At 33.3% G+C, this 23221-nt stretch overlaps 1 protein-coding gene across 1 annotated transcript in view; it reads right to left on the bottom strand.

The window, feature by feature from the left end:
- Window positions 1–23221, bottom strand: part of LOC133206146 (probable ATP-dependent RNA helicase DHX37) — a 725850-nt gene that overhangs the window by 471413 nt on the left and 231216 nt on the right. Inside the window, exon 10 of the mRNA XM_061342078.1 lies at window positions 18168–18291. Coding sequence (XP_061198062.1) covers window positions 18168–18291 — 124 coding nt within the window. The remainder of the gene's footprint in view (window positions 1–18167; window positions 18292–23221) is intronic.

Here is a 23221-nt window from a genome sequence, read left to right as displayed (position 1 = left end):
CAAAGAGAGCGAATCACTATTGCAGGTTAAGATCCAGTCCCATCATACAAAGACTGCAATACACACTCTTTGGATTGACTACTCTTGTGGAACAGATCTCCCTATTAAAGGCTGGTACTGCACTTGTAAAGTTGGAGCCAGAATGGTTGGATGCTGCGCTCATATAGCAAGTGTCCTATGGTACCTCGGCATAGAGAGACACAACAAATCATTGAAACCATCTCGTTTGTCCTCAACAGCAACAGTCTCCCATTGCAGAGAACATGAAGCTTGACCTAATTCTGTACAAGAGTTATGTACCTAGTATACAAATGAAGCTTTCTCATTTAATGAAGATAACTGTAGTTGTTACTTAAGCTCATTTTTAGAACCTCTCATGCATTTTGAGCTCTACATTGAGAGACATTGTTTTTATATAAGATGAAACTGTTGCCACAGTTTTTTTTTCAGATTATACAAACATTTTAAAATTGTGAGAATCAATAAAGTAATTTATTTTTCTCTGTCAAAATATATGAGCTTCCACAGGAGAGCTCTGCAGCCTTTGGGCCTCTTATATATTAGTATACAATATATGTCTGTGATCTTACCAAAAGTATCAATCATCGTTTTAAATAATAAAAATTTTTTATATGTGCTATGGAAAAACATGCTGTTTATTAGTCCCCTACCGGTGAAACCGGAGGGGACTATAGGTTTCCTCTGAGTCTGTCCGTCCGTCTGTCTGTCTGTCAGTCTGTCCCACTTGGTTTTCCGCACTTTTTTCCTAAACGCTTGCAGATATTGAGCTGATTTTTGGTATGCGAGAGTATCTTGATGAGTTACAGATCAAGTTTGCACTTCGTTCCGCTTCATTGATTTTTGACGGAATTACGGCCTTTTCAATTTTTACGGGTTTTCCACAATTTTCTTCTAAACGCTTGTAGATATTGAGCTGATTTTTGGTATGTGGCTTTACCTTGATTAGTTATAGATCAAGTTTGTCCCGCTTCATTAATTTTTGACAGAATTATGGCATTTTCAATTCTTAACGGGAACCAGATTACATTTGCCGGTAGGGGACTAGTATTGCTAATGCAATACTCTCAGAATGCTTGTTTGAAATTACTTTAACCATGCAAAAAAGCAATAATATAACTTAAACCATTTGTACTTGCTTGACTTATTATTAACTTCTCAATGGTTGCCATGGAAACACCATGTATACACTACTTAATTTGTTAAATTTTTAATTAATTTCTAATATAATACCTCTTACATTGATCAATTGATAAAATGAATTGTTTTATTGTACATGTCCTGTAAATAAAACAGGTGCAATTTTCAATCTATGCCAATATGTGACCGCGACTGGGAAAAAGGGGCCAGATGAGTAAAAAATCGAAATCCATTTTATTGTCTTTTTTAAATCAAAAGACTTTGAATAACACAAATTCAAAATTTCATGCAAATATCATTGAAAATAAAAAAGATATAGGCCCAGGTATGCAGGCATCTTCCAGTCATTTCATAACGTCAGTGACGTTATCATTACCATAACCATGCTGGCACGAAAAAGATCCTTCCTTGCTCAATGGCCCCGAGTGCCGAGCATAGGACAAAAATTTGCAGCTCTCCACCGGCAAGTAGTGGCATCTCCATATGAGCGAAAATTCTTGAGAGGGACATTAAACAACATACAATCAATCAATCAATCTAATCTTTCTCACACATAATAATCCTCCCTTTCATCTAAGGAGAAGACTTTTCCTTTTCCCCAAGTGTGACATAGAATGATCAGGTGAATAAACTTTCATCTCTTTCTTTGGTACAACTGGTTTTGGACATGTGTCTTTAGCAGAGAGTGATAGACAATGTTCACAGATTTCCTCATATAGGTTCCATTGCCTCTTGGGCTCAAGACCAGGTGCTGGGATTTCTTGAGGCAGAGGATCATTTATGGAGGGAAGAATATTCTGATCTTTCAGGAGATTAACACACAAAGGAACAGAATTACAGAGCTCCTTACATTCAACAACACCAGGAGTCTCAGCACTTACTCGGAAATGATGATAGCCTCAACTGTTTTTCAAGGGTTTGAAAAACTTCTAGTCCCTAAACTGCACAGGTGTTTGTGGATCTGACACGAGCTGAGTGAGGAATGTTATGGCCTCTGCGGGATGAATGATGGATTGTGTCTGCTACATCACTGATTTCATGATTTCTGCTGTGGAGGAACACCATTTTACTTTCCAGACTCCAAAATGCCAGTCAGGATCAAATTTAGTGTGTCCTGCCACCATCACAGAATATTCCACAATAATATGGAGTCCTAATTTAAAGGAAATACACTCCTCAACTAATTTCAATCTAATGCTATTTCTTATATACTTATTATATATACGAGCGGTGATCAAAAAGTTCACGAACTAATTGAATTGCTTCCATTAAAGAAATAAAATTAGGTTTCAGTGTTCATTATCTTTTAAAGTAGTCCTTTCCAATTTTAATGCACATCTGCCACCGTTCAATCCATTAGCGAATCACGTGATCCAGGCAGTCACGTGACATGCTTCGTAGCATTCTGTTCACAGAAGCTTTAAGATTTGTCCGAGTCTTATATTTCTTACCATGAAAGTTATTTTTTTATAACAAGAACAGTTCATTTGTCAGAAATGGCTAAATCTCGGCAATAGGATGGGTGGATAAGGATATTCTTTCCCAGAATTAGCAAGGTGACCATCAAAACCCAAGTCCTACTGCCTTAGGAGCGTCATTTATCCAATGTGGATAAAGCATGGGCGCCTTCTTTTTATCATTTCTGATATGTTTAAAGTCTAAAGTAAACGATATTTTAGGGATTTAATATTTATATTATTGTTAAGATAATGAACTATTTTTCTAACTGTAACTTGGCGATCTTTCGTAACAGATTGCTCATCTAAGGACACATCTCTTCCCCAGCTTGCTTTCACTGGGCAACAGAACAAACATCAATTTTAACCATCTCCCTTCCTTCTCTAAAACAATCAATCCAATGAATGATCGAACTTCTGGCAAGTCTTCTGTCTTCATAAACCTTGTACAAATTATTATATGTTACTGCAAAGGAATTGCAAAGATATACAAAAAACTTTACAGCCGTTCATTGCTCGAGTATGACTGAGGCAACCATTTTTTGTCACAAGTCATCTACATATAGACGTCATTTTTACATTGTGACGTCACAAACATGGAGGAAAATATCACGTAACATCTGCTATTTATAGAAAATTTGTATGACTATATGTGTGCCAAATTTCATTCTGATCTGAATTGTGGTTTTGTAAATACAGAGATAGTTCGTGAACTTTTTGATCACCCCTCGTATAGTATATACAAATGCTACATTTAGGAAGAGTTTGCATTTCATGACAATCACAATCACTGACATTATAAATGCATGTAACACTTTGCACATTGAACATACTGAATAACGAAAAATACTTTTACAATTTTTAATAATTAAAATTAAATATTTTTTTATTATGATGTACACTTACCTACAAGAACTCTCCAGAGAGCACACCATAAGACAAATTTGTTTTTGTTTTGCCCACTGCAGTTGTCAAAATGAATGGATGCTGTTTTTTCTCCATATGCATGGTGTTGAAAAAAGTGGTGAACCATACTTATGACAGAATTAGCACCCTTCCTTGTGTTCTCAGCCTCATCAATCAAGTAGAACACTAATTGTTTTTCTACCATTTAAGTAAAAAAACAAAAATTTTGATCAGAACTAAATAACTCAATCATTGACTTACTTATTTACCTCATTTACATATTATGACAAAAATAGAATGTGTCAATATTTTGCTGCAATTACTAGAATTCATAATAACTAAAATTGTTTTATTCAGAATCAGTATCATATGATTCTATATTTGAAATAGTATCCAATTTTATATGTATTTTAGATTTTACTGTTTCGTCAAATATCAGATTTCCACATAAAATGTAATTCATAAAATTCTTATATGTATTACATGTACAGGTTATCATTGATTGTAAATACAGTTCTTATATATCTCATTTTATAAACAGTTATTTCTGAATGAATTAAAGAACTAAGCAATATATCATGACCTATGAAAGAACATACCTGAACCCTCACAACATACACCAAACACATTGCATTTCCGTGGCGTCTTGAAAAATATTGTTCCCACTTGTTGGGCATGATCCCAGGAATAGTGCATTTCCATATCAATTGAACATGAAGCTGTTCCTTTAACAAAATAAATCATTCATGATCATTTGTATGCATTGATAGTTATCCATAGTATATACTACTTCATGAACAAAGAAATTCAATTTCACAGCAGAAATATACTTTTCAGTAACACTTGGGTATATCAGTCAAGGGCATCATGGAAACAAGTTATTTTTAAAATAATTTGTTCAAGTTATTAAATGTCATTATTTTGGGTTATCCTTCCCTGATTATGCTTTTCTTCAGTAACTTATTCTAGTTATTGATACTTTACTATTCATTATTTTAAACCTACTGGTATCTGAAAAGCTTTATTCATGCTGTACTTGGGTTATTACATAGATGGAAAAGGTTTATGACAGTAAAAGTAATCTATCTTTAAGACTTAATTAACAAATTGAAATTCAACAAATCATAACTTATTTCAGTTATTTCAACCTTAACCAACCTCACTTTAGTACTCTTGCACAAAAATCTACAGCTTTGCACAAAAAATGTAAGACAGATTGTACAGTAATGTCCAAGGATTTTAGGAAAATTAGTCTCACTGTTGACAAAATTGGCAGAAGTTGTGTAATTGACCTCTGAAATGTTCATGAAATGGAATTATTTTTCCCTGAAAAATATCATGATATTTTGATAAATATCATCATATCTGCTCAGGTGATATGAAGTCTGTTGAGTCTATTAAAAGAAGTACATATATTTACAACTTTCTCAGCCTTACATCATCTTAAATCAACAGCAAACTCAAAATATTGATGTTTTTTTGCAAAATTAATAGGCATTCTACGTTTTAAGAATTAACTCAAATGATTTATTTCTTTGTTTAGTAATAAATAAGTGAAGTAACCTATAAAAGTTATTTTAAAAAAAATAACTCGATTCCATCATGCCCCTGACTGTATATCTGAGGCCTGTTCAACTGAGATCGAACGTTCGCGAGCACTCACCAAAATTCCTTACACCTCCAATAGAATTGTTCACAAGCGCTCACTCTGTTGAACAGGCCTCTGTTTTCCTATTATTAGGAAAACAGAAGAGGAGAAAATGCATGGCTGAAATTGAACCCATGACCCCTGGCCAGGTATTCTACCCATTGAGCAATTAACATGTACCCAGGCTGACATAAATAGTCCAAATCCAATCACATATAATAGTATATAGTACTTGAATGTTCATTTAATGCAAATGATGGACAGTATACCATACTTGTAACTATACACTAAAGGAAAAAAGAAATTGCAATAAAACTTTAACTTACATTTGTTTACATTCCTCTGGTAATGATTATGTATTCCTTCGTGTCGGTGTCATTAACCATGTTAACTTCATTCGGTATATAAACATCTCCATCATTGTTGTCATTGTCACTTTCAGAATCAGAATCATAGTTTAAATCACCATAAATCACTCGTATCTGTGTTGCTGCCGGTTGACAGATCACAAAACTGTCTGTCACGCACGTTAGATTTTGGAGCAACAAGTTTGGAGAAATATAATTCATCCACACTCTCTATCTCTTCTAAAAATTCATCTTGATAAAGAACAATTTCTGATGGTATACTTATGATGATGCTGTGGAAATTTGACTCATTTTTAGTACTTGAACTCCTTACATTTCCAACCTGGGAAACAGTTTACATGTGACTTTCACTTTCAATCTGTTCTCAACCGGAAATGCTGTTATGGACAGAGTTATTGCTCTTTAAAATCCGCGGTAAATTCAAATGGGGAAAAAAATACCGTAATAAAATATATTGCAAAACATTAAAACAAATGCATTAATATAACAGACATCTATTCCAATTTTATAATTAACACTTTAAAAATACGAGACAGAGATAAACTTTTTCAGAAGCACGTGTACTGCATAATTTTTTTTTCTCGCCTTTTATTTTCCGATTGTGACGCAAACGTTCAGTAATATCGCCGATTTCTCATTATGACGTTTGCCGCATCTGGCCCCTTTTTCCCAGTCGCGGTCACATATATAGATTCCAAGCTTGGTATTTGATGGCTGTTTCCATGGAAACGAGTGGGTTGAACAACGAAAGATATATTTCATGAGTAACTTTATGACCATCACATCTACCATGATCAATAAAATAATTTTTCAAAAAGGGGCCCAAATTAGCCCTTATCATATATAGCTCTTTGTATAATAATATGTATTTGTATAGATCAACTAGCTCATAGACTGTTAACCATCCAAGTTTCCCAAACAGTAGTTTAGAAGAATGAAACTAAGGCGCAGCCTAGTAAAACATCAATACTTATAATAACATTTTTTTTATTACATTGAAAAAATAAATAACAATTTTTCAAGTATTTCTCTGTTGGAAAGTATGGATGCATTATTTAACCATTTTTTTCTACAGTGACTACATGTATACATCAAGATCATGACACACCCTCAGGTCATAAGCAATCTTTGTGTGAAGTGGAAACTCCAAATATCCAAACATTATTCTCCATAAGAAAGATACAGATGGGACATGAATTATGAACTTTTTTCTGTCAGTGACTTTGAACTTGCCAAAATGACCTTGGGTCAAGGTCTAGACACACCCTCAGGTCATAAGCAATTTTTGTGTAAAATTGAAACTCATCAAGTTTATCCATAAGAGAGATATGGGGCCCGTTTTACAAAAGAACTTACGACTAAGACCAAAATTTAATTGTGCTTATTACTTTCTATTCAACATAAATTTGAAAATGGTTTTATTCTTTTTAAAAGGAATTTAGAAAGATGTTTTTATTTTATCAATTTCAAACAGAATAATTAATTTTGCAAAATTTTACAATTAACTGAAGTTTTTGATCTTAGTCGTAAGTTCTTTTGTAAAACAGGCACATGGACCAGACACAAATTACGAACTTTTTCTTTCAGTGACATTGAACTTACCCAAATGACCTTGGGTCAAGGTCATGACACACCCTCAGGTCATAAGCAATCTTTGTGTGAAGTGGAAACTCCAAACATTCCAACATTATTCTCCACAAGAAAGATACAGACTGGACATGAATTATAAACTTTTTCATTCAGTGACCTTGAACTTGCCCAAATGCCTTGGGTCAAGGTCTTTACACACCCTCAGGTCATGAACAATCTTTGCATAAAATGGGAACTCACATAGTTTATCCATAAGAAGATATTGACTGTAAACGAATTATGAACTTTTTCTTTCAGTGACCTTGAACTTCCACATATGACATTGGGTCAAGGTCATGACATACCCTAAGGTCATAAGCAATCTTTGTGTGAAATGGGAACTCACCATGTTTATCCATAAGAAAGATATGGACTGGACACGAATTATGAACTTTTTTCAGTGACCTTGAACTTGTCCAAATGACCTTGGGTCAAGGTCATGACACACCCTCAGGTCATGAACATTCTTCGTGTGAAGTAGGAGATTCTAATGTTCCTCCATAAGAAAGATTTGGACTGGACACATTTGCACAGACAGACAGACAGACAAGGTGATTCCTATATACACCCCCAAACTTTGTTCAGGGGGGGGGGGGGGTATAATCAGGCCTAAAATGTAGGAGAAGTAGTTCTGAAAGTATTTCACAGAAATTTCTATTTTTAGTAACCATGGCAACAACATTCATGGAAATCAAAAACCAATAAACAGAATTATGAACCTAAGTGTAGACTACTTGAGTGCCAATTATATTGAAATCACACCAAAACTGTAGAAGTAGCGTTTTGAAAGTATTTTACAGAAAAAACAAGGTACGGTTTCAATACAAATTTCATCCTGTATTTTTCTTAACCCTAATATCATATATAAAATACACAGTGTTAGTGTTCTGAGCTGAATATTTTTGCCTGTGTTAGGGTGCATTTGTTTAAGCAACTTAATTTAAAGATTTTATTGAAAAAACATAAGACATATTATACATCAAACTGTTTAGCAGAGATAGGACTTCAATATTTTGATAGCCAGTTTTCATTCTTTGCATAAACAAAAGGTCCAAGGGCCTTAACGGTCACCTGAGTATAAAACAACAATCCATAGAAGATCCATAAAGTATAAAACAAACTGATAGAAGGAGCTTTTGTAAATCTTTGATTGTCCACTGTGGCCCCACCCTATCCCCAGAGTCCTGATTTGAACAAACTTGAATCTATACTACCTGATGGTTCCATGTAAATATAACCAGTCATGGCTTTGCTGTTCTTGAGAAAAGAATTTTTTCAAGATTTTTCCTACATATTCCAATATAAAACTTTCATTGTCCATTGTGGCCCACCCTACTCCTGGGGATCATGGTTTTAACAAACTTGAATCTACACTACCTGAAGATGTTTCCACATTTCATCTTTCTTGGCCCAGTGGTTTTGGAGAAGATTTTTCCAATGTATTCCCATGTAAAACTTTGATCATCCATTGTGGTCCTGCCCTACCCCTGGGGGTCATGATATGAACAAACTTGAATCTACACTACCTGAGGATGCTTCCATATAAATATGACCAATCATGGCTTTGCTGTTCCTGAGAAAAAGATTTTAAAAGATTTTTCCTATATATCACTATGTAAAAATTTGATCATCTATTGTGGCCCCACCCTACCCCCGGGGGTCCTGATCTGAACAAACTTGAATCTACACTACCTGAGGATGCTTCCATATAAATATGACCAATCAGGGCTTAGCTGTTCCTGAGAAGAAGATTTTTAAAGATTTTTCCTATATATCTCTATGTAAAACTTTGATCGTCCATTGTGGCCCCACCCTTCCCCTGGGGTCATGATTTTAACAAACTTGAGTCAACACTACCTAGTGATGTTTCCATATAAATTTCATCTTACCTGGTCCAGTGGTTCTTGAGAAGAAGATTTTTAAAAGATACCATTAATTTTTCACTAATTCTTAATTATCTCCCCTTGGAAGAAGGCGTGGCCCTTCATTTGAACAAACTTTAATCATCTTTACCCTAGGATAGTTTGTGGCAAGTTTGGTGGAAATTGGCCCAGTGGTTCTTGAGAAGAAGTCGAAAATGTGAAAAGTTTACGCACGAAGCACGCCCACACACCAGCACGCCCGCACGATGACGGACGGAAACAGACAGCAATAGGTCACCTGACTGAATCAGGTGACCTAACAAATATGTAATTTACAGGTAAAGTGAATATATAACAAAAAACACAACTTTTTCTTCATGGGACTTAATTTTTATTCACCAAGATGCTAACTGACTGTAATCTAGATAATTTTCAATACAGGGACATATGTACAGGAAGAAACTAGAACTTTCAGTTAAAACTGAAAGGCAGCTTTCAGTGACTTTTCAGTGGCCATTCAGTCACTGAATGGCTGGTACATTTCAGTGACCTTTCAGTTACCTTTCAGCCACAATTCAGGTACCTTTCAGTCACCATTCAGCGGACACATTTCAGCTATCTTTCAGTGACCTTTCCGTCGTCTTTCAGTGACCTTTCAGTCATAACTTAACGACCTTTTCATCGGCTTTTCATTAGTTTATCAGTAATTTATAATTCCTTTAAAAAATTTAAATAAAATTATTCACATCTTTAAATGTGTTTTTGTTTTCTTATTGTGATAAAATTCAGATACGTAGTACTGGTAATGGTTAGATGTTCAATTGTCTTTAAATTGTTTTAATTATTTAAATGTTAAATTCTGATTATTAACTATAACATTTATGTCCAAATATAACTTTATTAACATTAAAGATTACAATTCAACTGTGGAATCATAAAACTCAAAATGATTTTCGAATTTCTAATTTGTTTCATGAAAATTGCTTAAGAAAAAAAAAAATATTCAAATGATGAAAAATAATATCATATCAGAATTTAATTAACGGGAATAGAATTGTCTTATTTTTTCTTATTGTAAAATCTCTAAATCTGTGACAAATATTTTCACAAGCTCATTAATATTCAATTTCATAAGTTGTTAAATGAATAAACAGACAGTCAATCTGAAAAAAAAATTGAGGATATCGGTCAAAATGCTCTTAATTAAAAATAAAAGAAAAAAAACTTTTTTTTTTCAGCTTTAAAATAGTATTTCATTATTTTATATCCATCTAACACGGTGTATAATGCAGTAAGTTTTCATGGAAATAACTGGTTATGAAAGACTAGACCAAATTATTATTTATGCCTTTTCCAGAAGAAACTTTTAATATTGTAAATTTTGTTTCTTAATTGTTAAAATCGCATAATATTTTAGCTTCTAAAAGGTATCATTTTAAAATTATTTTACATCAACAGAATTAAATGTTTATGCCTCTTGTGGAAGAACCTTAATATTGTAAATTTTGTTTCTTGTTTGTTAAAATCATTTTAAGAATTTACAACGTTTTCCGGGTTGAAGATCCATTTTGAATCATTTCTTTGGAAAAAAAAAAAACAGGTGCCCGTTGCTGATAATTGTCATCATCCTGATAAGAGATGTGTAATTAATTAGTCAGCCCCAAAAATCTGCGCAATTAACATAGAATATACAAAATGTATACAAGATACAGACCCTAAAACGTGCTACTACGCCACTTGCATGTTTCGGTTCGATTCGTTTTGTGTACGGTACGGTAGACTTCTTGCATGGAACGGTTCGCTTTGTGCACGGTACGGTATGCTTCTTGCACAGTACGGTTCATTTTGTGTATGGTACGGTTTGCTTTGTGCACGGTACGGTACGCTTGTTGCACAGTATGGTGCGCTTCTTGCATGGAACGGTACGGTTCGTTTCTGAGGTGTAGTAGCATGTTTTAGAGTCTGTATATACACATTCCCAGCTCCTCGATACAACAGGTAAACTGGGTGTCCCAATTCGATTTCTACAAATTTATTGATTTTAATTCACATCTTATTCACCAAGGCGCAGTGGCGTAATGGATAAAGTCGCAGACTATCAATCGGGAGGCCGAGGTTCAACCCCTGCTTTCTGCAAGAATTTTTTTTCCTTTTATTCACTTTTTTTCTTTTTTTTATTTGGAAATAGATTAATTTAATACCATTATAATAAGAAAAGCTGAAATAAAATTTCTAAATTAAAAAATATTATTCAATAAAAAGATACAACTGATAGGTAACTGAAAGGTCACTGAAATGTATCTGCCATTCAGTCGACTGAATGGTACCTGAAAGACCACAGAAAAGTCACAGGAAAGGAACTTTTCAGTGACCTTTCAGTGGCCATTCAGTGGGCATTCAGTTACTATTCCATAGACTGAATGGTGTAATCTCATCCTGTGCTATTTGGTACAACTTTTCAACATTTGTGTAGTCACATCGTAAGAAATACCTATGTCAAAAGTTGGGTCCGCCATTGTTGATTTTACCTTGATGTGGAATCTCGACATTTGCCGTATTTCTCTCTTAATCGAAATCATAAACTATTGTTTTCATAAGTCATGATATGATTGTCTTTACTTCTGTTGAGTTTATATGAAATAAAATTATTAGGATCATTTTTAACTCAGACATATCAAAGTCTACACCCGTGAATCCCACCTTTAGGGGCTTTTTGCATAAAAAAAACGTCATTTTTCGACCCCTATTTGACCCCCAGGGTGAAAATGAAAATTCCAAAACCTTACTGCACATCTACATGACACCACCAAACATCTCCCAAAAGATGATTAGGCTACTGTGTAAAATGTCAGAGGAGTTCAGGGAACCAGGGGCTTTTTGCATAAAAAACGTCATTTTTCGACCCCCATTTGACCCCCAGGGTGAAAATGAAAATTCCAAAACCTTACTGCACATCTACAGGACACCACCAACCATCTCCCAAAAGATGATTAGGCTACTGTGTAAAATCTAAGAGGAGTTCAGGGAACCAGGGGTTTTTTGCATAAAAAAACGTCATTTTTCAACCCCCATTTGACCCCCAGGGTGAAAATGAAAATTCCCAAACCTTACTGCACATCTACAGGACACCACCAACCATCTCCCAAAAAATTATTAGGCTGCTGTGTAAAATGTAAGAGGAGTTTGAGAAAGAAGAGTGTGACAGACGGATGGACAGACATGAGTAACAACAATATACCTGAACTTTCTTTAGAAAGTGCGGGTATAATAAAGACAATTATGTATCTCAGTGTAGTCTACTTGCATGCAATGTTATATTAAAATTAGACCAAACTGTAGGTGAAGTAATGTTTTGTTTGTTTGTTGTTTAGCATCCCTCTCAAGAATTTTTTACTCATATGGAGACATCACCACTTTCAAGCCAGCACCTACTGCAAAATGGGACCTTAGTTTAAATATGGTTTCATCCGAAGGACCAGTCTCCATGTCCAGGTGACAAGTAATGATTTGAAAGTACATGTGTATGTCAAAGAAATTTCATTTATTTGGTAACCTTGGCAACACTTCACAAAAGTCAAAAAATGGATATACAGAATTATATATCTCAGTTTATTCTACTTGTGTGCCAAGTTATATTAAAATCAGACCAAAACTAGGAGGAGTAGCATTTAGAAAGTATTTCACAGAAATTTCTATTTTTAGGAACCATGGCAACACCATTCATCAAAATCAAAAACCCATACACAGAAATATGTACCTTAGTGTAGTATACTTGTGTGCCAAGTTATAATGAAACTAGGCCAAAACTGTAGAAGGAGTAGCATTTTGAATGTATTTCACAGAAATTTCTATTTTTAGAAACCATGGCAATACAAAATCAAAAATCGATACATAGAATTATGTATCTTAGTGTACTCTACTTTTGTGCCAAGTAATACTGAAATCAGACCAAAACTGTAGGAGGAGTAGCATTTTGAATGTATTTCACAGAAATTTCTGTTTTTAGAAACCATGGCAATATGAAATCAAAAACTGATAAACAGAATTATGTATCTTAGTGTACTCTACTTTTGTGCCAAGTTATATTGAAATCAGACTAAAACTGTAGGAGGAGTAGCATTTTCAATGTATTTCACAAATATTTCTATTTTTATTAACCATGGCAAAACCATTCATCAAAATCAAAAACTGATATACAGAATTATGTAACTTAGTGTAGTCTACTTGTGTGCCAAGTTATATTGAAATCGGACCAAAACTTTAGGAGGAGTAGCATTTTGAATGTATTTCACAGAAATTTCTATTTTTAGAAACCATGACAACACAGTTCATGGAAATCAAAAACCCATGCACAGAATTATATATCTTTGTGTAGTCTACTTATGTGACAATTTATATTGAAATCAGTTCCAAAACTGTAGGAGGAAAACCGATAAACAAAATTATGTATCTTAGTGTACTCTACTTTTTTGCCAAGTTATATTGAAATCAGACCAAAACTGCATAAGGAATACCATTTTGAATGTATTTCACAGAAATTTCTATTTTTAGAAACCATGACAACACCGTTCATCAAAATCAAAAACCCATGCACAGAATTATATATCTTTGTGTAGTCTACTTGTGTGCCAAGTTATATTGAAATCAGACCAAAACTGTAGGAGGAGTAGCATTTTGAATGTACTTCACAGAAATTTCTATTTTTAGTAACCATGGCAATATCTTTCACCGAAATCAAAAATCGATACACAGAATTATGTATCTTAGTGTAATCTACTTGTGTGCCAAGATATATTGAAATCAGTCCAAATCTGTAGGAGAAGTAGTGTTTTAAAAAAAAAAAGTTTACAGACAAACAGACTGATGGATGGACACCTTACTATTGCATGAGTTCTGGTCTCTGACCAGTAGAGCTAAAAATCATCAGAGTAACCAGGTACTCGATCGAAATAGTATGCGAGTAAGTGGTTACTAAAAATCTTCCAATTTGACAACACTAATTTTATGGCATTAAGCATTGCAATTGCAACGCTTAATGATATTTCTATCATTCTGCATTTCCAGTAAAAATGGAATATCTTATGCACATCTATGCACATAGCTCTTGTATACCTGAAAGTTTCATGTTTCTATTTAGTTCTGTTAATGAGAAGATCCATGGCAAAATGACCCTTCAAAAATCATCAAATCAATGACATCTCCGTACCAGAGGTGACATCATCAAAACAAACAAAAGGCCCATGGGCCACATCGCTCATCTGAGCACTTTGGCTAGGATAAAGCAGAAATCCATTCAGTATTGAAATGTTTAAATATAAAAGTTGTTCGGGGGGTGGGGAGGATGTGGCTAGAGGCCCATGGGCCACATCGCTCATCTAAGCACTTTGGCTAGGAAAAAGCAGAAATCCATTCAGTATTGAAATGTTTAAATATAAAAGTTGTTCGGGGGGTGGGGAGGATGTGGCTAGGGGAGTATAATTCGAACAAACTTGAATCCACACTACCTTAGGATGCTTCTGAATTAATATGACTAATAATGGCTTTGCTGTTCCTAAGGTAGTACAAAACACCCATGAAATCTGTTCTAACTCATTTCTGAAAACATAGGTAATCAGAGATTACAGAGCTCACCTCAACGAATGTTGTCTTCAAGTAAGGCAAAGTTTCAAATTAATAATTTAGTAGTGTGCATCCTTAGATGTAACATTTATGCAATTTTGGTCCGATAGGGCTTGCAGTTACTTGAGAATGGACTTACTGTGACCGCTCTTGTGACCGCCGCTTGGGGAGGGTAGGGGTCCACCCGGAATAAGTAGTGCACCCTACAACACTTGGTCACGCAGTAACCATAAGACTTGGTTACTGTCCTTGACATAAAACCTTCAAGGATTAAGACATAAGTAGAAATGTCTTTTCCAGTCTTTATTACAGGAATATGTACATTTTATATACCCATCTAAGACTGGGTCTGCTAGCTGCATGCCCTAACTCAAGCTAATTCTCTCAATCACTCACTCTGACTAACTGTCCTCTGTCTACTCTCTCAACTACTATTCTTTTCTCAATATATATTTTCTTTTAGAGTAAATCTAGTAATTATTTGATTTACTCAATTTGGCTTTTCAATGAATGAGTAGGTGACATGGACAGGTAGAGTGATAATTGTTGTCACACCTGTCATGCCTTAAGAATAGATAATTAGGCAACTTAATTGACTTGAGAGATTAACTAATTATACTTCAAAGGGATTAATAACAATGTGATATTTGCCAAGCCATCTGGTAGACCTTAATACTGAATCAATTATTTAACTTTGACATCAACAGATATTGTAACTTAAGGGAAATAAAGTAATATCTTAAATTTACATATCGTATGACCCCTAACCTTTTGGTTAGTGGCTATTACCTTAAAACTTTAATAAACTAGGCACTCATCCAGAAAATGTAAGTCATATTCAGCATCTGAAGCAAGTTTGAGAATGTTCATCCTCTGTGCATCATTCATGAAAGTTTGGATAAGATAGCCCTTATAGTTAACCTGGTCACTCATCTGGAAAATGTTGGTCAGATACAGCATCCGAAGCAAGCATGGTAGTGGTAGTGTGCATCTTTAGATGTATCATCCATGCAAGTTTGGTCAACATAGGGCTTAAAGTTACTTGGAAATGAGACCTGTTCTAAAAACTTTAACCTGGTCACTCATCCGAAAAATGTAGGTCAGATCCAGCATCCAAAGCATGTCCAGTAGTGTGTATCCTTAGACGCACCATCCATGCAATTCGGTCAACATAGGACTTAAAGTTACTTGGAAATGAGATCTGCTCCAAAAACTTTAACCTGCTCATTCATCTGGAAAATGTAGGTCATATACAGCATCCAAAGCAAGTCCAGCAGTGCGCATCCTTAGATGAATCATCCATGCAAGTTTGGTCAACATAGGGCTTATAGTTACTTGGAAAAGAGACTTGCTCCAAAAACTTTAACCTGCTCACTCATCTTTGAAAATTCGCTATAAAAGACTTAAATTTTGTTGTTCTTATTATCTAGGGGACACAAAGTCAGTTCGTTATATCCGTAAATTTGCTATACCAGAGTTCCTTATATCTGTAAAAAATTATCCATAAAAAATTACAAGGAATTGTTAACAATTTTGCTGGGGATTGCAAAAAACTTCACTTTATCCCTAAATTTGCTATATACGTGTTGTACTAAACAAGCTTTACTGTATATATATAAATATAAATATATATATATATATATATATATATATATATATATATATATATATATATATATATATATATATATATATATATATATATATCTATAGTAAAATTTGTTTTATCCAGATTCTGAGTACTCCGGAATTTTGTAAATTTTGGATATAAATTTTAGTCCCATGCACTTCTTTAACAAATGTGTTATAAAAAAAATCTGTGTAGTCCAGATACTGTCTATTCTGTAATTCAAACGGTCAAATTGGTCCCAACTTCTCATAATTAATTATTTCCTCTAATCCAGCCACGCAGAATTATATGAGTCACTTCAATGCAATGAACACCTTTCGTGGTAGATGTGCTAACGTGTGTTTACTAAGTGTCATTAGACGAACTGAAACGCAGCAGTGACACAACCCACTTAAAGAAATATAAAGTTAAGTTACAAGTAGATTTTTTAAAAATGCTTACATGTTTAACTCGTTTTCAACTCCACTTCACACATTATAATATAAAATTAATGACAATATAGGTACACAATTTACAAATTAAAATATAAATCGGGATTGAAACTCAAACATCTCATTTCAAAATGGCGCCATAACATGAAAATTTGTATTAGTGTATAAGAAATTTGATGAGAATATCTTAAATAGTTTCTTTAAAATTGAAATCTAAAAAGTTGGATATAGATTATAAATTCTCATCAAATTATGTATAAGTACATAAGCTTACATAAATATATTTTAAATGATTTCTTTAAAAAAAACTTAGCAAAATGCAAATTTAAGAAAAGTGAGGTCAAGGTCACAGGAAAGTTGAAGGTCAAACATTTTGATGCAGTTGAATAGTTCTCACAAATATGTATCAGCATATTAAGTTTGATAAAAATATTTTGAATGGATTATATAAAACAGAGCTAAACATTAACTTAAAATAAATGAAGTTAAGGGCAAAGGAAAGGTCAAGGTCAAAAAATGTTGATGCAGTTGAAAAGCTTACATCAGTATGTATTAACATATGAAGTTTGATAAAAAAAAATAAAAATATTATGAATTGTTTCTTTAAAACTGAGTTAAACACAAATTAAGAAAAGTAAGTTTAAGGTCAAATGAAAGGTCAGGGTAAAAATATTGATGCAGTTGAATAGCTTACATCAGTTATTTCAGCATATGAAGTTTGACACTAATGTAAGATCAAAGGTCAAAGCAAAGGTCAAGGTTAAAAAAAATGTTGATGCAGTTGAACAGCTCTCATTAGTATGTATCAGCACATGAAGTTTGATAACACTAGCCTGAATGGTTTCTATAAAACTGAGCTAAACACTAATTTAAGAAAAGTGAGGTCAAGGTCAAAGGAACAGTCAAGGTCAAAAAATGTTGATGCAGTTGCATAGCTCTCATCAATATCTATCAGCATATAAAGTTTGATAAAAATATCTTGAATGGTTTCTTTTAAACTGAGCTAAACACTAATTTAAGAAAAATGAGGTCAAGGTCAAAGGAAAGGTCAAGGTCAAAAAATGTTGATGCAGTTGAATAGCTTACATCATTATTTTTCAACAAATGAAGTTTGATGAAACTATCTTCAATGGTATGTTTAAAACTGAGCTAAACACTAATTTAGGAAAAGTGAGGTCAAGGTCAAAGGAAAGGTCAAGGTCAAAAAATGTTGATGCAGTTGCATAGCTCTCATCAATATCTATCAGCATATAGAGTTTGATAAAAATATCTTGGATAGTTTCTTTGAAACTAAGCTTTGAACTGAACTAAACGCAAAGCGCAACGGAAGGACAGATGGAAGGACGGAGGGATGGAAGGACGGAAGACGGACATGACAAACACTATATGCCCCAGACATATTCATGGTGGGGCATAACAAAGGGCTTAAACATCAATTTCCTTTTAATTAAATCAATACCTTTTTGTCTGCAATTGACAGGAAAAGTGTTCTTCAGTTTTTTACAAAGTGTATATACTTCTTGTTGTCCTGTTACAAAGACCAGTATTCCTCCACTAGGAAGCATTCTGTGAATTTTGCAAATCTGAAATCAAGCAAAATGCAAACTGAACCCTCTCAACTGGAAAGTATCACCTCAATACATCATATGTTTATCATTATGAGTCAATTACTCACTACTTTTTTCTGCAATTGTCATATAAGTAAAATGAAAAATTTTCATTTAGATAACCACCTTAAACCACGTTGTTAATCTGCTAGACACATTAATGTTAATAATAGCTTTACAAAGAACAATAAAAAGTAAAGGCATATTCCTGCTCCCATAAAAGTTTTTTTTTTATGAAAATCTCTTAAGCTGTGCACAAATATATATATTACATTATATACATTTGTGCAAATTTCTATAGATTTTCATAAAAACCAAGAGTTCCAAGGGCCTTCACGGTCACCTGAGTATAATGTAACAATTCATAGATTAAAACAAAATAAACTGATAAAGAAAGCTATGTTGCCAAAAAGCAAGAGAAATACAGTGCCTGCAACGTTATTGTTGACAACTTACAGAACGATCACGTTACACGAACGATTCTGCACGATTAACACATGATTAAACCTGTTACACGAATGATCCTTCACGCAAACGCATGATTCTTCACCCAAAATAGGTAAAAATATTTAGGAGTGGATATTTCCAAAACAAAATAAGGCTTAAAGTTACAAATAATTATTGATGCAATTCATCGACTTTGGAAAACTGAAAAAATTACTTAGGAATGGATATTTTAAAACTAATTAAGACTTAATAGTTAGATTACAAATAATTATTTATAAAATTCTCCGACTTCATAAAGATGTAATTTATGATGTACATGTTCTATGAGAATTGAGATGATACAGGTGCATGGGCCATGTGTTTTGATTCCATTGGATTTTCTGATAAGCAGTTAGTGGGACAGGATTAAAAAAAAGTTAACACTGCATATAAAATTAATTAATCTCTAAAATCAGAAATTAATTTACAATTCATTCATTTGCAGAAATTTTAAAACTAAAGTAAGTGTCTGAGATAAACACTGATAAACGTAACCCCAACAATCATGTTGGTAACATTCGCCGAATAAATATTAATGGCAGCATTAAGAATTATTCAATTTCTTTTCTTTTTTTTTTGGTATAGTATGGTACCGTTGGAGGGCTAGATAAAAAAAAAAAAAATTTTTTTGTTTGGACGAATTATATATTTGTTGGACGAATTAAAAATTCGTTCGGACAAATTAGAAATTTGTTCGGACAAAGAAGAAGGTACGGTTTTAGCTTCATTGTGCCCTAAAAATCTAATGTTTTCAAAAAGGTTTGAAACTGGCTTAAATATTAGTTGAGTATGTGACTGTGATAAATCAGGAAAGAATATGGCATGAAGGAGTACCATTCTGGAAATATGATGTATTTATTTGATTCATTTCTCTATTTTAAACAGAAAATGCCTCAAAATGACTCATTTCAAGGGTTATTTTCCTTAAGTAGTGTCCACAGCCGTCGCCCACTTTAATTTTTGGATATGTTGTGTACAATTCTTTGAAAAATCACATATCTCAAAATCTTTGTGGGTGATGGCTATGGACAATATTATCTGAAAGAAAATTCCATTGAAAATTGGTGTCTTCTGCAACTTTTTAAGAAAATACGGGAAATTGCTCAGGTTTATGACGTCACAATTAGCATTTAGAAAGGTCATGAGAGAAAAATGATTTGTATGATCTTTCTGCATGGAATTTCAATGATTCAGAAAGCATGAGTTTTAATTTTTAAGAAAAACACAGGGCAAGAATTGTATTGAAACCGTACCTTGTTCTTAGCTATTTGTTCGGACAAATTAGATATTTGTTGGGACAAATTAAATATTTGTTCAGACAAATTAGAAATTCGTTCAGACGAATTAAGTATTTGTTCATACAAATTAGAAATTCATTCGGACAAATTAGATATTCATTCAGACAAATTAGATATTTGTTCGGACAATTTAAGTATTTGTTCCAATGAATTAGATATTTGTTCGCACAAATTAGATATTTGTTCGGACAAATTAGAAATTCGTTCGGGTGAATTAGGTATTTGTTCGGACAAATTAGATATTCATTTGGACAAATAAGATATTTGTTTGGACAAATTAGATATTTGTACGGACAAATTAGGTGTTTGTTCGGATGAATTAGATATTTGTATGGACAAATTAGTACTTTGTTCAAACAATTTATGTGAATTTGGACAAATTGTCTAATCTTGAGAGTTGTATACCTGCGGATTTAGCAAGACCCAACCCCTCTTGCAAGGTCATAAATATATATTACAGAGAGGGTTAAATATATGTTTTTTAAATTAAGACATGCACCAAATTATGTAGCTGTTTGAACCAATGACATACAAACATTGGAAAAAGACATGTGATATTAAAGTCAGATAAGTTGATTCAGATTATTCAGAAATTTCTAGTCCAAATGATCCGCTACTCCAAAGTTTATGGGTAAATCAAATGCAATTTAATTATCTTACTACATGTAATAAAACATGTAGCTATAGCAAGTGCTCGCGTTTCTCAACTTCTATGAGAAAATAGGGAGTTACCCCACTCCCATACCTGACACATGCAAACGCTTTGTCATAAATTAATGTTAGCTTCTACCAAAGCACTTCTTGCTGGTGGTACTGAAATTTTCACCGTGGGGTGCTAGTGGTTAGTTACCACCTCTGCTGAAAAAAAAATACGAGATCCACCCCTCAAGTTTTTATGCCCACTTTATTATACTAAATGAATAAACATCAGGTTTGGAAACATCAAAAGTCCCTGCCCCCAGGGTCTAAAACTTTCAGTTTTACAAACACAAAATTTGAAGTTTTGTTTCCATACTGGTTTTTTTCCACACATAAGTATGCTGTGATGAAGGGATTAAAAGAGGAGGGGGCTCATAAATCCATCTTCTACAGAATATTACTTAGATCTGTAAAACTCTTAGACTTATTTATATTTTAAAATTTCATGAAAGTATATGTACGTATATATGTAATTTAAAGACATAGAACTTACAAAAAGACTTGTAAATAATGACCAAATCCCCCCCCCCCCCCCTAAAAAAAAACTTACTAGATTTTTTTTAAAAGTAAAAGGTCATTAATTAACTTTTCAATAATACTGCAAGGAGTTCTAGAAAGTGTATTGTGATGGAGTCTTCAAAAGCACAAATATACTATGATTCAACTCTCGCCATGATTAAGGCAATAGATTAATGGGGGGGGGGGGGTTTCTTGAAAATATTCCCGCAAAGAGAAAAGGTTAAAATGCTAGTAGATTACTTCAACCTTTATATTCATTTCAGCTTTATTACAAAAAGTTTCGGTATTTTTTTTTTTCTTTTTTTTCTTTCAGATAGTTGCTAGTGTCAGTTGAGTTGGAGGCGCTATTGCTTTGATATTTCACATGCATTTCTTATGACAAAACCTTCCTTTGGGTACCAATAATTTTTTATCATGACCTAGACCTTGGAGTTTGACCTACAATTGAAATTACTGATGCTAGGGGTTTCAAACTAGTACTGTGAAACCATATAAACTTTTAAAATGCTATAAAGGAAATTCAAAAATAATTTGTCCGATTACCTTCTAAATAATGCCGGGGTGGGGGTGAGGACTATATTTATGCTCTCTAAAGCTATTGGCTTGTTTAAAATACATTATTTTCATGCATTGTAATAATATAAACATAACCCTTTGACTCTCGATCAGCACATAATATTTAAAACATTTATTCATGGCTGTGCCACTATATTTCAATCCACCACTTTTCAATGTTGTTTCGTTCCATGTTTTCCTCAGTTCTACACATTTTTTTCAGAGAGTTTAATATAACATTTTCATTTTTGTGAAGTTTTCTTAATTAACAAGCACGAATATTAAAAATTCATTTCCTTTCCTTTCATCACATACATCGTGCATGTACCAGTAATATCATTCACACACTCAAAACAATGCATGTGCCTTGCAGCATAGTGAATTTTTAAATGAAAAAGAAAATAGAAAGATAAGGAAGAACAGAACTACAAGATTTCATATCAGCCAAATATTTATTGATCTTAATTTTTGTTATTATTGTTCATTACTTAAATTATGTATTTGCAAAGAATTAAAATATATTTTATTATTCTTAGCCTACATGGGGGATGGAATGATTCGGTGTAAATAACATGTTGATCGAGGCATGCTGTCACCTATAACTATTTTTACTAATTCATCCGAATAAAAAACTTATTTGCTTGGACAAATTAGTTATTTGTTCGAACAAATATTAATTCGTCCGAATGAATAACTTATTTGTCCAAACAAATAAATTCTTTGTTCGAACAAAGAACTTTACTTGTCCGAACAAATATTTATTTACTTATTTCATGTTGTAGAACTAATTATATAAATGGTTTGACTGCTAAGAGAGAGAGAGAGAGAGAGAGAGAGAGAGAGAGAGTGGTGGTAATGTTTGCTGCAATACAATTATTAGGGCAAAAATTTTCAAAATTGTTTAATTAGAAATATTTTATATATAATTGTTATTGCAAAGTTAAAAACTCGGGTAAGTCCCCAACTTGTTTTAAAAGGGGAAAGGGAGGAGGGGCTATACTGATTGCCTCTTGATCAAGTCCCATTAAACTGCATTTTTTAAGGAAACAGTTTTAATATCTTATGTAGTTTTTGTCATATCAAAGGTTTCTTGAAAATTCCCAACTCGTTATTCAAAGTGAAAAGAATAATTGGTTGTGAGGGAGAGCTGAATCCCATGAAAATATCACTTAAGTAAATGAGAGCAAATATTAAACCAAATGAAAACTTTTTAAATAAAGGAGTATTACATTTAATAAAATTATTATTTTAAAGACTGTCGGTAATATATCTTTTTTTTTTAATATTTATACGAGAGAATATACGTATTAACTATCCACTGCATATGGCCAAAGAAGGGACATGTAATT

This window comes from Saccostrea echinata, unplaced genomic scaffold (genome assembly GCF_033153115.1).
Source record: "Saccostrea echinata isolate AGI-Se365-2 ecotype Australia unplaced genomic scaffold, CSIRO_AGI_Sech_v1 ptg000054l, whole genome shotgun sequence".
NCBI lineage: Eukaryota > Metazoa > Mollusca > Bivalvia > Ostreida > Ostreidae > Saccostrea > Saccostrea echinata.
Note: the sequence above shows the minus strand (reverse complement) of the source record. Positions and strands in the feature narration are given on the sequence as shown.